The 18,368-nt window shown below is 44.2% G+C and overlaps 1 protein-coding gene across 7 annotated transcripts in view; it reads right to left on the bottom strand.

Annotated features, from left to right (window-relative positions):
• The window catches only part of enox1 (ecto-NOX disulfide-thiol exchanger 1), a 305,533-nt gene that overhangs the window by 13,437 nt on the left and 273,728 nt on the right, over positions 1–18,368 (bottom strand). For all 7 annotated transcript variants that reach the window (XM_069889622.1, XM_069889619.1, XM_069889617.1 and 4 more), the window contains one exon: positions 950–1,134. In XM_069889622.1, coding sequence (XP_069745723.1) covers positions 950–1,134 — 185 coding nt within the window. The remainder of the gene's footprint in view (positions 1–949; positions 1,135–18,368) is intronic.

The following is an 18,368-nucleotide window of genomic DNA, read 5'->3' as shown; positions in this document are numbered from 1 at the left end:
CCAGACCTGCTGAATCTCCTCCAGCAGCTCATTGTCCGCTCCCTGTACACCCAGGCTGCTTCAAGGAAAATGCTGCATTTAGATGTTGACTGTCACGTGGTGATAAATCCTCAGCACACACGTGGTGCAGCTGTAACGAGCATGTGTTCTTTTTTACCATGTCCTGCCTCTTGTGACTTGTTCAAGCTTCTAGCACTTGGTGCTCAGGAGCTCCGTGGCCCACATAAAGCAGAGGTTCTTAGGGTGTGAAACCACCCAAGTTTGCTTCTCAACTGAAGGTAATCTGTGCACCCAAGAGGGGAAAAAAGCTGCTGGAAATCTGAAACGAGGTCAGAAAATATCAAAACATTCAATGTCATGTCAAGAGACGAGGTTAACTATTCTTTAAATGACTTATTCTGCCAGGACTTTTAACCATCCTGGAGGAATCTGCACCATTAGTTAACCAAGATATTCAGACGGATGGGAAGTTTGAAACCCTGGATTACCTCACAACACATCTGATGTTTCTGAAGTTTCCCTGCTATACTCAATAGGTTAAAGTAGTTATTCTCAACCTCTTTTAACTATGGCCCCCTTTCGACTCAGCTCAAAGTTTATGGACCCATTTCCCTGTGAAGCAGTCAGGTTCTGGTCATTTCCATAGTTCTCTCATTCCGACTATATATAAAAAAAAACCCATAAAATATTGATGCTGCATAGGTGAAAAGAAAATGAGGCACTTACTTAAATGTGCTGTGGCCCTCAGTGGTGGGGGGGGGGGGCGCGGGGAGTTGTAGAGTCCCCATTGAGAATTGCTGGGTTAAAACACTTGCTATCTCTTGTTTGTCCAACCTACATGTCTTGCATTATCTATTGTGGGCTCATTTATAGTTGCATTACCATCTTTGCCTGCCATGTATTCATTTCACATTGCAAGTACTGCATTACCTGGCGCACATTCACTCACCTGTTGCATGCCCTGCATTGCCTGCTGCTGGAACTGCAGCTGCTGCTCCTTGGTGTGGCTCTCGTCAGCTCGGTAAAATTTCTCCTGCTCATGTTTCAACAGCTCCACTTCATTTCTGTAGGCATCCAGCTGCCACCTCAGACTATTATTCTCCTCCTTCAGTGCACGGGCCTGGGCAGCCAGAGCTACGGAGAAGAGCAAATGACAGCACTTTACTGCTGCCTGCCAAATGACTACAGAATGCATTCAATCAAAATATGTTCTGTCCCAGCTTGTCCCAGATGAGATTGCAAAGAAATAGTTAATCTTTGTGAATTTGAGCTTTTGTCTGTTTCCCTTCTCTGCATCTGCTGGAGCCTGCAGCTGATGACACAGGGATGCCAGTCAGGACCCTCACCTTGCTCTCTTCTTGATCAGTAAGTGTGTCAAAGGTCATGGGGTGAAGGCAGGAGAATGGGGTTAGGAGGAAAAATACATCAGCCATAATTTGATGCGGAGCCATCTCAATAGCCTAATTCTGCTCCTACATCTTGTAGTTTCACGCCTGCTCCCATTTAATGATACATTGGTTGACCTGTGGACAATCTGCAAGTCTTCCTTCATGTAATTAATAAATTAAAATCTAAAGTTGATCTATAACGAGTGGGAGAGAATTCAAAATTGTTGTCACCCTTTGAAGTGTTTCCTACTACCATTCCATACTAGATTTTAATCCTGTACCCTGGACTCCCAACATGGAAACAGAGGTCATCTTATCAATTACCTTCAGTACCTACTGTCATCCTTAAACCTTATCTAAGTCTTATCTTACCTGATGACTTAATAAACGCATAGATCATCATTATCATTCTGCAATGAGTATCCAGGACAGTGCTTGGAGAATTTTGTTATGTTTTCTTTGTCCAATCTTCCCACATGCAGTGACTCTCTCCCACAGATTATTGCACAAGACAAGTGATGACATATATTTCGGAAAGGCTGAGGTCCCTGTTAACATCTCTGGTTGAACTAATTGTAACAATAGCACAGTCAAGGTAAAACCACAATAACGAGAACTGTTCTTCTTCATTCCACACCAGTCCCAGAATCACAGATTGGTTATGTGATGTTCTATTTGGTATATCAGACCCATGCTAACTCGGTGAAAGAGCAATCCACCACCAATCCCCCACACTCTCCCTATTAACCTACTTGGAACACTGAACTGAATCAGCCTCCACTACTACCCTCAGGCAGTGGGCAGTGCATTCCATACTTAACAGTTCACCCTTCTCTGTCCAGCTCCCCCCTCCCACCCCCCAAAGCCTGTCTTCATCCTCCTGGAGTCTATTCCCATCCTCATTACTCACTGTCTCCAGATTGTACATGATACTCTCATTCTGTGACCTCTTGAGCTTGACCCCCTTCCAATGGCAACATCTCCCCATCTTTCTATGCACTTCATGATTTTAAACAGCTTGAATACTCAAGATCGAATACTCTATCAAACTTCTGCAGGTGCACTGTGGGAAGTTTTATGACTGGTTGCACCATGGTCTGGTTTGGTAATTTGAATGCCCAGGAATGCTGAAGGTAACAAACATATCCAGATCCATCATGGGCCCTGACCTCCTTTCCACTGAAGGCATCCATGTAAGAAGCTACCTCAAGAAGGCAGCCAACATCATAAAGGACCCCCATCACTCTGGTCACAACCTCTTCTCACTGCTACCTTCAGGGCAGAAGGTACAGATGCCTGACAACCAGCACCTTGAGGTTCAAGAACAGTTTACTCAACAGCTGTGCCTCTTAACTATTACCCTGAACTACACCGACCCCACAAAAAGACCTGTCAACACTATTGAGAAACTTTTTTTCTGCATTAGCTGTAACTGAATATTTATTATCTATCTATCTTTACATTATCTCTTTCTGCTCTGGGGGTACAAAATTAAAAATTACAAGTACAAATGTAGATCCAGTATTTACTTCATGATGGTTAGACCCCAATCCCCCCCAACCCCCACCCACCCAAGAAAAAGGCCCAAAGAGTAGATATAAGAAAAATCAAGAAAAGGAGAAAAAGAAAAGAAGGAAAAGAAAGCAGAATGGATCGCTGAAAAGTGCCGCACACTCCGCGGATCATAAATTAATGTTCTATTTAATTTTATTTGGAGAAGATCAATGCAGGGTTCGAGGGTTAGGCAGAACACAAAGACTTACATCTGAAAATTGTAAATATGGGCACCAGACTTTTAAAATATGTTGTACTTATTTCTTAAATTAAGGGTAATTTTCTCGAGGGGAATACAACTCTGTATTTCTGTGTTCCAACGTGCCATACCTCGATGTGAATCAGATTTCCATATAACTGCTATACATTTTCTAGCCACTGCCAATGCAATTTTAACAAATTCTATTTGATATTTCAATAGTTTCAATTTAGGTCTTATCCCTGTAATATTACCCAGTAAAGAATAATTCTAGGTTTCGTGGAAATTTAATTCCGGTAATCTGCTCCTAGATCGATCCAAAAAAGTCTCACTTTAGAACATAACCAGGTTGAATGTACTTGTAGTTAGTTCTTAATACTGATTTGACTCCAAATCCTTTTCTTGCCCTCTTTGGAATAAGAGAGCCAACAGGCTCACAATGAATGCATCACAATCCCGTATCGTTGCCCTCGCCTCCCTTATTGCTAGAAGGGCTATTGATGCTATCCTTCCCACTCATGCTCAATGGTTGTCTGATGTGATGGCCTGTTTGACTTTGGAAATAATTATATGTTCCACTACTGAAATGAATCTTAATTTTGTTTCTTTATGGAGTTCTTTTCTCAATTATTTTCAAAATTTGTAAGAATAACTATTTTCTAGTTTACGACCTTATTGGTTACCTTTTTTTATTATCAGTAGTGGTCTGGCTGTGTTAAGCCAATAGCCTCTGTAGGGTGCGGTTAGATGAGTTGAATAGTAATTTAAAGTTTTGTTTTTTCACTTCTTTTTAATGTAATACCATCTGTATTATTCTATACGATTTGTTAATATTCTCTTTTATTCTCATGTACCTATGCAACATTGATATGATGAAACTAATAAAAATATTGAAAGAGGATTTCTTCTTGGACATACCTGACAAATTAAATTTTACATTTAAATTCAATTGTGTCCTCTCAGATTTCCCACATTCTGCATTCAGAACATTCCACTGCCTTAGCCACCATCTTCACTGCCTACTATTTGTTACTATGCAAAGATCTTACCTAACCTGTAAGAAGCATGTCCCCAGCCTCTGCCTGCCGAAGCCTTTTGAGCCAAAGCCTCAAATCTCCACTGCCGCTGGGCCACTCACACATTGGCAGCTCCTCATGGGCTCGCCTTCTTTTTATGCTCTAGAGCAAATTTGCCAATGGAAAGATTTAAAAGAGCATTTACCATTCCCGCTGCTTTTTAACTGCTTTGAAATGGTTGCTCTGTCTCTCTCACTCAGTCCTGTTCCCACAATCCCTGCTCTCAATCACCCCTCGCCCCTCCCAATAAACCTCATTTGCAAACATTTACAATCAATAAACATAACTGCCCTCTGGTCCAGGTGACTGTGGGCAGTTGAGACAACCTGAGCCTGTCACTGAGTGAAACGTGAGAGAAGGGTTTGAGTTGTGGAGTGCCTCCCTCCTTACTAGTCCAATACATGGCTGAGCCTTTCGGAGATGAACCACTCCTTCTCTCAGTTCCAGGAATTTCTCCAAGTCTCCCCTGACCATGCCAAGGGAGCAGTGGTTTGCCACAAGGAATCATCCAGTTCCTTTTCTCCTGCCTGTGAACTGAGCACCTTTGCAGAGGAAGAGACAGGTGAAACACATCTGTTAGCTCCATGCAAACCCTGGATCATGAGCTTTGCTTTAATTGAATTTAACTTTTTGTTTTACCAAAGATTACATTTGGGTGACATTAAAACTCTGGCTACCTCCTGGAAACCTCCTTGTTACTGTGAAATTCCAGCTTTGTCTAATGACTTGAGTAATTAGTGATACAAGTTGTAATTACAGCAAGGACAGATGCTGGGTAACTTAATGAGAAACTGCAATTGGTAAAGCAGACTGTTGTCACAGATGTTAGTTTATGGGATGGGGCTTAGCAATGGTGGATTTGCAGATGGGAACCAAGTAGAGAGAAGAAACTCAAGAAGACAAAGTTGTCAAAATACAGAGGGCGCATTCATTCAGGAACGATTCTTCTTGATTGAAGGAGCAGTGTGTCCTGTGGAGAGGAACCTGCAACCAGTCATCTCCCATCGAAATCATATAACCATATAACCACTTACAGCACAGAACAGGCCAGTTCGGCCCTACTAATCCATGCCGTAGCAAATCCCCACCCTCCTAGTCCCACTGACCAGCACCCGGTCCATACCCCTCTAGTCCCCTCCCATCCATGTAACGATCCAGTCTTTCCTTAAATGTAACCAATGATCCCGCCTCGACCACGTCTGCCAGAAGCTCATTCCACATCCCCACCACCCTCTGCGTAAAGAAATTTCCCCTCATGTTCCCCTTATAATTTTCCCCCTTCAATCTTAAACCATATCCTCTAGTTTGAATCTCCCCCTTTCTTAATTGAAAAAGCCTATCCACATTTACTCTGTCTGTCCCTTTTAAAATCTTAAACACCTCTATCAAGTCCCCTCTCAATCTTCTACACTCCAGAGAAAAAAGCCCCAGTCTGTACAACCTTTCCCTGTAACTCAGACCCTGAAATCCTGTCAACATTCTCGTGAACCTTCTCTGCACTCTCTCTATTTTGTTTATATCTTTCCTATAATTTGGTGACCAAAACTGTACACAGTACTCCAAATTTGGCCTCACCAATGCCTTGTACAATTTCATCATAACCTCCCTACTCTTGAATTCAATACTCCGATTTATGAAGGCCAACATTCCAAATGACTTCTTCACCACACCATCTACGTGAGTATCAGCCTTGAGGGTACTATTTACCATAACTCCTAAATCCCTTTGTTGCTCTGCACTCCTCAATTGTCTACCATTCAATGTATATGACCTATTTAAATTTGCCTTTCTAAAATGCAGCACCTCACATTTATCTGTATTAAATTCCATCAGCCATTTCTCAGCCCACACCTCCAGCCTTCCTAAATCACCTTTTAATTTACGGTAATCTACCTCACTGTCCGCAACACCACCAATCTTTGTGTCATCCACAAACTTGCTTATCCAATTTTCTACCCCTACATCCATATCGTTAATATATATAACAAATAATAGTGGACCCAGGACCGAACCCTGAGGAACTCCACTAGTCACCGGCCTCCAATTGGACAAACAATTTTCTATCGCTACTCTCTGACACCTTCCATCCAACCACTGCTGAATCCATTTCACTACCTCTTTATTTATACCTAATGCCTCCACCTTTTTTCCTAACCTCCTGTGGGGAACTTTGTCAAAAGCTTTACTAAAGTCCAAATAGACAACATCCACAGCTTTCCCTTCATCAACCTTTTTTGTAACCCCCTCAAAGAACTCAATCAGGTTTGTCAAGCATGATCTACCCCTGACAAAACCATGCTGATTACTCCCTATCAATCCCTGTACCTCCAAAAATTTGTAAATAGCATCCCTCAGAACACTTTCCATCAACTTGCCCACCACAGACGTCAGACTTACAGGCCTATAATTCCCAGGTTTGCATTTGGACCCTTTCTTAAACAGAGGAACCACATGCGCCACCCTCCAATCCTTTGGTACCACCCCCGTGGCCAGTGACATCCTAAATATCTCTGTTAATGGCCCCACTAACTGTCCACTAGCCTCCCTGAGTGTCCTAGGGAATATTTTGTCCGGTCCGGGAGATTTATCCACCTTTATCTTTTTTAACAGAGCCATCACTACCTCCTCGGTTATCCTTATATGCTTCATGACCTCCCCATTATTTTTCTTTACTTCAACTGGTTCAACATTTTTTTCCCTAGTGAATACCAAGGCAAAAAAATCATTCAAAATTTCCCCCATTTCCTCAGACTTCTCACTCAGCCTACCCTCGCTATCTACAAGGGGTCCAATTTTATCTCTCACTAATCTTTTACTTTTAATGTACTTATAGAAACCCTTTGGATTTATTTCTACTCTGTCAGCCAAAGCCTCTTCATGCTTTTTTTTGGCCTTTCTAATTTCTTTCTTAAGATTCCTTCTACACTCCTTGTAGTCCTCCTTCAACTTCTCAGCTCCCTGCTCTTTATACCTCTTGTACACCTCCCTTTTTCTCCTAACCAAATTTCCAATATTCCTCGAAAACCAAGCCTCCCTATGACTTCCAGCCTTTCCTTTGATCCAGACTGGGACATAACTACTCTGTACCCTCAAAATTTCTTTTTTGAATATATTTCTTTTTTGAAATGGATAGAGAGATAGAGAGAATATCCTTGCAGGCAAAGCGATTGCTCTTGTACACTGTGAAGAACTGGCATTCTGAAGGGGGCAAGCATGGGAAGGAAGGAGTGATAGGAGGAGGGAAGGAAGGTAGGGCAAAGGGAGAAAGGTGGGTGGAAGGGAGGAAAAAAGGAAGGAAGGATTGAGCAGGCCACCAGTGGAAAACTCTCAGTTTCAATTATACCACGATGCCTTTCTGCTCCTACTTGTGACCAATCATTCTCTTCATAAGCAGATTTCAAGAGTTAGGAACTGTCCAAACACAGAAGAGAGCAACCATCTGAATCCTGGGCTCAGTCATGGGCTGCTAATTTACAGCTGCTGACTCCCATTTTACCACTGCCACAGCACAGGTTTTTTTCTGAGTTTCTTCCCATAAAATGGCCAAGGGGAGAAAACATCTGGCCTTAGCACATCTGGAGGATGACACTGCCTGAGATACACATCTAGAATCAGTGTTATCTGTGGATTTGACCTCCTCCGAGAATGCAGGCTTGTGGGCAGGATGGCAAACTACCACGGGGAGAGAGGAGATGTTAGCGTTCAGCACTGGCAAGGGTTCCGAATCACACGGATGATTCTGGAGGTCAGCATGTTCCTCCTTGAATGGGCTTTTCACCCATTAAAATTAATTCTGGGACACATGCACCCCTTGTGCATGGCGAGTGTTGAGCCCCTGCCAAATTTCTGCAGATAAATCACTGAAAAGGGGGAGGGGGAGGAAGGTGGTGCAGCCAGATGTGACCACTACTCCGATGTTCTCCCACATCCCAGAGGCGTGTGGGTTGGTAGGCTGGCAAGCCAATGTGAATTACCCCATGTGTGGGTGAGTGGTGGAATCTGGAGTGGGGGGGGGGAGGGGTGTTTGATGAGAATGGTGGGAGAATGAAAGGCAATTCATGTCAGATTGGTGTACATCATTGGTTGCTGACAGCACGGGCTTGGTGGGACAAAGGGCCTGTTTCTATGTTATATGACTCACTAATTATAAGAAACAGAAGTTGCAGAAACAGCCCAAGAACATTAAGTCCTTCAAGTTTGCTGTGTCGTCCACTAGGATCATCTGCAGGAGTTGGACACCGGGTTCTCAATACTGTCCAACCATGACTAATTGGGGACCTCACAGTTTGTTTTGACCTGCAGGTTTCAGCATTTGCAAACTTTCATGGCTCCACCATTCAACATGACCATGGCCAATCAATGCTGGTGGCAACAGTTCCTTGCACCCATCCATGCTCGTTCCATCAAATACTTATCCACCTCCTTAAGTGTAATACACATAGGTATCGTGTATTACATACCACCCTCAGGTGTAATACACACCACCCTCAGGTGAAATACACAGCACCCTCAGGTGTAATACACACCGCCCTCAGGTGTAATATGCACTACCCTCAGGTGTAATACACACCACCCTCAGGTGTAATAAACACCACCCTCAGGTGTAATGTACATCACCCTCAGGTGTAATACACAGCATCCTCAGGAGTAACACACAGCACCCTCTGGTGTAATACACAGCACCCTCAGGAGTAATACACAGCACCCTCAGGAGTAATGCACACCACCAGTTTGTGTAGCAGCTCATTAACTTGCTGTTTCAACTTTCTGAATGTGAACGGTTTGCAGCTTGTAGAGTCACCGTGTGTGCAACAGATTACACTGCAGGTTATTTCCAACATGGGAAAATTCATCCTTTCATCTTGTAGTTTGTGGTTTTGAGGTCACTGGGATCCACTGCATTGTGTGGAACTAATCTTTTGGATATGGTCTAAAGTTTCTTGCTCCAATTTTGTAGTTTTGTGATGGTCCTTCATTGTTGACCATGGGGCAGAGCTGCCCATAGGTTGGTTGACCTGTTTCCCAGCTTTTTCCCCACAGTGACTACTTTTCCAACATTCCACCTAGGACAAAGGCAGCTGGCACTGAGGAACACACTGAGGATCACTGCCACTAGCAGGTTGCCCTTGGTGTAACATCTGACAGGTCTGGGGTTTATATCCCTTGGGGAGCAACTCACCTGCGGACACCCCTACGCTCTTCTACGTCTATCACACAAGAGTGAGATAGAATACTCTCTCCTTGCCTGGATCCATACAGCAACTTTCCAACATCATCTGGGACAAAGAAAGCAACCAACTCAATTGGCGCCCCATCCACTGCCCCAAACATTGACAGCCTCTATTACTGGCACACACTCTTATAACCCCTGACCCTCACTGCAACTCCTGACCTTCACCATGACTCCTATCTCTTATTGTGACTTTTGACCCTCACTCTGACTCTAACCCTCACCGTGACCCTCGCCCTGACTCCTAACCCTCACTATGATCTCATTGTGACCCTGACTCTCACCGTGACCCACGCCCTGACATTCTGACCCTCACCATGACCTTCGCTGTGACTCTCACCCTCACTGTATGCGTCTCTCTCTCTCTTACTGTGACTCTCCCCCTCACCGTGACCCTTACCGTGTCTCTAACCTTCACTGTGAGCCTCACTATGACTCTGAACTTCACCATGACCTTTGCCCTGACATCCTGACCCTCACCCTCATTGTGACTTCAACACTCACCATGACCTTTGCCCTAATGTCCTCACCCTTAACGTAACCCTCGTGGTGCCTCTGACTCTTGTTAGGGCTTTATTCTGAATTTTCTATCTCTGTTGGAGCTATGCTTTTGCTGTGAGCCTCTCCCATTATTCCATGCACATTTCTTTTTAAAATAAAACACTATTTAATAAAGCTCGTGATTAAATTTTAAAAAGGCAATCTTTTCAAATCCGTAGACAATAGAGCAAGTCAAAAGCACAATTAATGGAGAGCCCTTGAGGTTTCTTTCACGTGGGCCGGACACAAGAGAATCTGCAGTCTCTCACTTGCGTGCTCACTCCCCAATGAGGAGATTGCCTGCTTCCAATCATGTTGCTTCCACACGGCTTCTGTGTCTGAATGGAAAGAGAGGAAGAAAAGCATCTTTCTTTGCTCCAACTCGTAGACGCCCCCCACACCTCCTCACTCTGAAACAATTCTCCCCGCCTGTCACATCTCCCTGTCATAAATTCAATAAACGCAGACTGTGTGTATGCAAGTAATCACTTTATCTCCTTTACTCTTTGTTAATAGAGGTCTGAAGTCTAAAAGTCACCACACTGTCAAAAATAGATGTCGGGACTGTCAATTAAAGGGACCGGAATAAAATGTGAATTTAGATTGCTGTTACAAATCACTGCTTGCAGCTGAAAATATTATGTTGCCATGGTGCTTTCCATGGCAACGTGATATCTTATGGACAGATGATCTCCTCCTGTGGTCTCTATAATGATTAGCTAAAAAAATAAAGATATAAATTAAAAACTCCCACCTTAAAGAGTGTATACTGAGTTAAACGATTCAGGGACCATGAGTGAATATTATTTTTTGCTTCTTGGTGAATCTTCAGTCGGGGTTGGTTATGTTTTCAGTGGGATCCTGATTAAGAAAGCACACAGTTCCTCGTTCCTTCAGCAAAATTTGGCAATGGGAGTTAATAGGATGAGTATGTTGGATTTTAGTAAGGTCAAAAAAGTAAAAGCTCAAGGGAGGCTGGATCCGAAAGTGGCTCCGGGGCACTAAGGCGACCATGTCCAGTGAGGATTGATGAGCTCTCCGGAAGCCCATCAAGGAGTTAGGCCTGAAAGCTGGGGGTCACCACTAAGAAGATGATGTAGTCATGTGGCTGGCTGTTAGTGAGGAAGGGAGTTGAAGACATCACAATGAACAGGTGGGTGGGCAGAAAAGGGGAAGTGGAAGTTAATTTGTCTAATGGTGCATTTAGGGAGGGCAACTGAGGGCAGGGAATGTACAATAAAGTCACAAAATCACATACTCAGGGGAAGTGAGGGTCTTTGGACAATGTCCCTAGAACCTGAAGGAAAATAATGTGGTGTTAAGAAGGTGAATGAACCTCTTACAGTTCGAGTACCCCTTATCCAAAGTTCCGAATACCAAAAAGATCCAAAATCCAAGTTATTTTTAGTGCCAACATGACATCACAAGTTGAAAGAATTCACCACCTGACTTGCCCATGTAGGACTCTGACGCTCTGTTGGCACCAGTCAGATAATAACAGTAGTTCAAAACAAAATCTTTGCTTCTGTCTGGGAAGATGCCAAATGGTGCTGGGTCCAAGTCTCTAGCATCGGCTGCAGCCAGAGTCAGCGACAGCGACTCCATTCTCAACATTGGATGTGATGCTCTCTGCATCGAAGAAGTCACCTCGGGCTCCCGGGCAAGATTGAGAACATCGGGCCCTGGGCAGGAGCGGGAACCATAGTCGGGGATCGGCAGCAGCGGTGGGGAGGTGTCGGGGACTGATGGCGGCAGTGGGGACTGGTGGCGGTGGTAGTGGGGAGGAGTCAGGGACTGATGACAGCAGTGGGAACTGGTGGTAAGGAGGTGTTGGGCACCGGTGGTGGCAGTGGGGAGGTGCTGGGGACCGGTGATGGTGGTGATGGGGAGGTGTTGGGTACCGGTGACAGTGGTGTTGGGGAGGTTTTGTGGACTGGTGGCGGTGGGGAGGTGTTGGGGACCAGTGATGGCAGTGGGGAGGTTTTGGGGACTGGTGGCAGCAGTGGTTGGGGGGGGTGTGTTGGTGACTGGTGTTGGCTGTGGTGGTAGGGAGGTGTTGGGGACCGGTGGTGGTGGTGGTGGGGAGGTGGCCCTCTTTTGTAAGCAGAGATCAAGTTTTTTTTGTTAAGTACTATTATTTCATGTGAACTTTTCACTTGTGGCGTTACATCGGTGCTCAAAAAGCCGGCCGTCGTTTGTTGTTGCTGTCGAACCACTGATACAGGTTTTCTGCTGATGCTACTGTGCTGCTTAGCTCCATTGTTCCAAAATCCAAAAACTGAAAAACTTCTGATCCCAAGCATTTCGGAAACAGAGTACCTGACCTGTATAAGGTTCTCCCTCGGCTCCCTGCACTCCAATGTTAGTCAAGCAAGGAATATAACATCATGGAGATCTGCAAAGATCAGGTCACCACATTACAGAAAGAATGGAGGAGGTGCTGCAAAGGTTTATGAGGATACTGGTGTGATTGGAAAATTCTGGTTATGAGGTAAGGTTGGTCAGGTTGAGTGAGGAGACATTTAATGGAGGTGGATTAAAGGTCCAAAGTCAAGTGGATGGGAAGATTGTATCCATGAATGGATTAGTCAAAGGGACAGAGACTTAATGTAACAAGGAAAGGATTAGAGGGAGATGACAAAACTTTTTATTCACCTATTTGATCTCACAATCTAAATGGAAGAAATAATCATCACTTTTAAAAAAACATGAATGGAAACCATGTCCGCAAGGTAGCATGGTGAAAGCAATCCTGGTATAAATCCGACACTGTCTGTAAGGAGTTATACGTCTCCCCGTGTCTCCGTGGGTTTCCTCCAGGTGCTCTGGTTTCCTACCAACCTTGAAAAGCATATAGGGGTTGTAGGTTAATTGAGGTATTTGGGCGACATGATATCTTGGGCCAGAAAGGCCTGTTACTGTGTTGTATGTCTAAATTTTTTAAAATGACATTTACAAACTCAGTGCAGGGGAGCTGCAATTAGGCTGGATAGCTCTTCATGAGTGAACTCAAATATGATGGGTTAAATGTTCAACTTCAGTGATAGAAATTTGAACAATCCATTGCTGCTTGTGGAATATTTGTTGGGGAGCTGGTTCTCATAACAACAACTATTACTCTGCATTTACACAGCCGTACAGCTCTCCATGACAGCACAAGCTCATGAAAGGAAATGTACGTGTGCAGGTTTTTCTCACCCTCCGTGGAAGGACAGACAGGTGAAGAGCGTGTCTGATCTCGTAAACAAAAACAGACAATGGAGGCTGATCTGGAAGGTTGCAGTTTACACATCAGACCTTTGCTCTTCAATCTCAATGACAAGTCACTGTATCAATTGGCTGACTTTTTAAACAGCCTCTCCATATCTCTGATGTCCTGAGGCCACATTCAATAGCTCCTTAATTAGTTTGTAAACCTCAGAGTGGACCGACGGTCTATTTGAGCAGACTGCATTAAACTGCAACTGCTCCCATGCCTCTACATTCTATTTGATATGGCAACCAGACTTTAAAGTGTCGTCAGTGACAGGAAGGTTTAATGCACCTCATCATCTGATCAGTGATGAGCAGAAAGTGATTGAAGGAGATTCCCACTCCCCCCAATGACTCTCTGGTTAAACCGCAGCAGTCAGCGGAGAAAGAAGACCATGTTGACCGTGACTTATGCCTGGCACTGTGAAGAGACACTAGAGGTGTACAAAAGGTGGGTGCCATGGGGTTAAATAGGAAAGTCTACAGATGCTATGATTGTAGTACAATACACAAAAGTGCTGGAGAAACTCAGCAGGTCACGCAGCGACCACAGGAAGCAAAGGAATAAAACCAGCAATTCAGTCCCATGGAGCTACTGGTGGCTTATCACTCATCCAGTGCATCGGGGTGGTAAGTGCCAAGGACTCTTGCTTCTGGTCACTAGTACTCAACGAGCTGGGACAGAACAGAGAGTGGGAGGTGATGAGTTTGACTGAAGTGGTAAACATATCACAGGTTTTCCAAGGCGAGCTTAAGGAGAGCAGAAATCTCCCACAGGGTAGAAGGGCAAACGCTCGCTTAATCTTGATTTCCATAGCGTTATAGAGTTCCACAGATGGAAACAGGCCTTTGGCTTAAATTGTCCATGCTGACCAAGCTGGCCTGCATTTGACCCACATTCTTCCAAACATTTCCAATCCAAGAACCTGTCTAAATAGACCCACCTCTCTCTGTGTGAAAAAAGTGCCTCTCAGGTCCCTTTTAAAACTTTCCCCTCTCACCTTATTTTTTTTTCCAGATTTATTGTCATGGTATCACATACAACCTTGAGATTCTTTTTACTGCAGGCCAGGCAGAATTACCACTAGTTGGTAGTGCAAAAAAAAAACTACACAATGCATACATATAAATAAATGAATTGTAAACAACTAATTGTTCAATACAGAGAGGAAAACAAACAATAAAGTGCAAAGTAAGAGTCCTTAAATGAGTCCTGATTGGGTTTGTTGCCGAGGAGTCTGATGGTGGAGGGGGAGCAGTTGTTCCTGAATCTGGTGGTGCGTGTCTTGTTCTTGTGGTACCTAGACCTCTTTCCTGATGGTAGCAGTGAGAACAGAGCATGTGCTGGGTGATGTGCATCCTTGATGATTGCGGCTGCTCTCTGACGGCAGCGTTCCCTGTAGATGTGCTCGATGATGGGAAGGGTTTTGCCTGCGACATCCTGGGCCTCGTCCACTATTTTTTTCAGGACTTTACGCTTGGAGGTATTGTGTCCCCATACCAAACCATGATGCAGCCAGTGGACACTTTCCACCACACCTCTGCAGAAATTTGCCAGGGTTTCTGATGTCACACCAAACCTCCGCAAACTCCCGTGGAGGTAGAGGCGCTGACGTGCTTTCTTCACGATGCCATTGGTCTGCTGGGTTCAGGGAAGATCCTCCGAGATAGTGACTCCCAAGAACATAAATTTGCTCACCCTCTCCACCTATGATCTCCCAGTGATCACTGGATTGTATTTCTCTGGCTTTCCTTTCCTGAAGTCAACAATCAGCTTCTCGGTTTTGGTGACATTGATTGCGAGGTTACTGTCGATGCACCATTCAGCCAAGTTTCCAATCTCCCTCAAAAGCCCTTTTTATACAACCCACCACTGTGGTATCATCAGTGAATTTGAAGATAGTGTTGTCATACTGAGTCACACCTCTATCTTTTGCCTCTAATTTTTGATTCCCTACCCTGGGAATAAACTGTGACTTATCCATACCTCTTGTATTTGTAGTAAAGGGCCCGTCTCAGCTTCCTAGATTCCAGGAAGAAAAGTCCCAACCTGTTTCTACCTCTCACTATAACTCAAGCGTAACATGCCTGTGAATCTTTTCTGCACCGTCTTTTCCTGTAACAGTGTGATCAGAACTACCCACAATCCTCATGTGTGGTCTCACCAACATGTTTTATGTAACACAACATTCCTGCTCCTGTTCTCAATGCCCTGACCAGTGAAGGCAAGCATGTCAAGCACCTTCTTCACCACCATTCATCTGTGTCCTCACTTTTATGGAACTATTAGCTGTAGCCCTAGCTCTTTCTGTTCTACAATATTATCAGTACCAATATAGACAGCAAAATAATCCTTTTGACCATTTGGGTATTGTCCGCACAACACCGCTATTTCTTAATCCTCTCTTTAGACATAATCCTCAGGTCTTTGCTTGTTTTTGCATGGCCTTCGTGATTGAATACTGAATTCCCTTTGCTCCTGATCCACCTTCCCAGTAAAGGTGACCTGTCTGTTCCCACTAAAATGTATCTCCTTGCACTTACTGGTGTAGAACTTCACATGCTATTTATTTGTCCATTCTGTAAGCTTATTCTTGTTCTTCTGTGACTTGATGGAGCCCTCCTCAGCATTAACTAATGCCCCCAACTTGCTAATTTCTCAACATTTAGAAAAGGAATCTTTGATCCAATAGGTTGTTGCTGTAAATGGTGAACGGAATTGGTGCTGGCACTGGTCCTTGCCGAATTCCAAAGTCCACCCTACCTCCATTGGGGACCATTGCCATTACCTCACTCTCTGCTTTCTGACCTGGTCCAGCTAGAAAACCCTCTGCTCCTCCCAACCCTGACTCTGCATTCTCTGACCTTACCATTATATGTACTGGTATGTTATTTGAGTGAAAACTGTTTAAAACTCAAATCAAATATCTCAACTGCCCAGCCAATAGATAACTCTATTGTTCAGTGAGATTGGTCCACCAAGACCTCCCTCTAAAATCTATCCTGATTATTCATAAGTACACGTTCCAAATGTTCTTCTGTTCTCACCTGTTCGCGGGATTCCATTATTTTTCTTTCTGCTGAGGTTAAGATGATTGATTTGTAATTCCTGAGACACGTCCTAATCCTATTCTGAATGACAGGAATTATATTAATCATTGTCCTCTAGCAGTTTACCCTTTTCTATCAAATATAGAAATATGCGCAGTAACACCTCTACTATCTTGCCTATAGATTCCATTAAAATGTGTGAATGCAATCGGATTGGAGCGCTGGTTTTATCCTCTGAGTTAAGTGGATAATTTAAGGTATCCCCGTTATCTATTTTAAATGTGGTTACCTCAGAACATATCTCACCATCCACAATAACAATTTAATATTTCTGCCATCTCCTTGTCACCTGTGGCATTGTTCTGTCTCTCCCTTAATGATCTCAACCTTCTCCCAGAGAAGGGGTTAGTGGCGTTTGACAGGGATCAGTATTGGGACCATATTTTCCACCATTTACATTAACAATTTAGTCCTAAGGAAAAAAAATTCTATTTATCTTCTTTGATGATTCAGTTTCATAGATTCCTTTGCCATTCTCATTTTCGTTTTGATTGTTCTTTTACCTTTGCATTTTCTGTTATCACACATCCCTCTGCTATCTAAGTACTTAATATGTGCCTCACCGATTACCCTCAATTATTCACTTATGTCCTTGTCATATTAGATGAAATTCCTTTTTGCCTGCTGCAAGGCAGAGAGATTTGCCACCAGCAGAAATTGCCTATGCACCTTTCTCTTACAGATCTTATAATCAGACACAGTCAGAGAGAGAAGCAAAAAAAGAGTCCCCCCAGAATCACCGAGTGTCCAGATTCTCCTCCAGCGCTTCCACAGTCCCCACACCCACACTCAGTCCAAACCATTGGCAACCTGCGCTCTAGATCTGAACCTCTGACATGGTCAGGTACCCTTCAGTGCCCTCAGCACCTCCTCGCATCCCAGTTCCGATACCTGGCACCCTTCAAGCCAGTCTCCAGCAGCCCACGGCTTCCATGAGTTCCTCGCCTCGAGTTGCCAGCAGCCCACTGCGTGCACTGGTCCTCAGCCACAGAGCCCCCCCATGGCCAGTTACTCAAGTTACTTAATGGCTTGAAACATCAACCATTCTTTTTCTCCCACTGATTTGCTTGACCTGCTGAGTTCCTCCAGCAAATTGTGTTCAGAGGAGAGGGGTAGTGTAGATGGAATTGTGGATGTTTCAGGGTGCAAGCCTTCATCAGGACTGAGAGCGTAGAGGAGAGAGAGCTGGTATGTGGACAGGGTTGAAGGGGTTGGTGAATCAAGGGGATGAACAATGATGAACTGAGGCATTTAATTGACAGGTGACAGTCAAAGAGGACTGCACTCAAGACCTAGCAGTGGTTTCACTAAGCAGTAGTCACAATCCTGGCATCTATCCAGCGGTATTGAAATTTGTCCAGATTTTCTCCTGCTCACAAAAGTGTAAATCAAATCCTATCTGGCTAATTACAGCCCAATCAGTTTCCTCTCAGTCTCGAGCAGAATGATGGAAGCTGTCACTAGTAGATTACTAGCTGTGCTTACCACTAATTTGTTAATAAATCTTCAGTTTTGCATCCCCAAGATAATTTGCCTCAAAATTTCATTAAAGCTTGGTCTAAAGAGCTGTGTTTTTTCAGCGTACATAAAGAAATTAATGTAATGTTCTTTGGTTAATGAGGTTGGTGTGGATGAGAAATAGAAAGCAGGAAGATATAGGGAGACACCAGAGAAACTTGAGGGGGGATGGAAGGAGAACCATTGCAAGTGAAGGAACAGTGCTGCTGCCTTACATACCAGAGACCCTGGTTCGAATCTAACCTCTGGTGCTGTGTGGAGTTTGCCCATTCTCTCCATGATTAGATGAGTCTCCTTTGGGTGCTCAGGTTTCCTCCCACATCCTAATGATGTGCCAGTCTGTGAGTTAATTGGCCACTGTGAATTACCCCCAGGGCATGGGTTACTGGTGAAATTGGAGGTGGGGGATGGGTTAATGGGAAAGTGGGGAGAATCAAAAGTGGGATTGAAGGAGGATAAATGTTGGTTGACGATCAGCATGGACTAGTTGGGCCTGTTGC

This window comes from Narcine bancroftii, chromosome 7 (assembly GCF_036971445.1).
Source record: "Narcine bancroftii isolate sNarBan1 chromosome 7, sNarBan1.hap1, whole genome shotgun sequence".
Classification (NCBI taxonomy): Eukaryota; Metazoa; Chordata; class Chondrichthyes; order Torpediniformes; family Narcinidae; genus Narcine; species Narcine bancroftii.
This window is presented reverse-complemented; position numbering and strand designations above follow the sequence as displayed.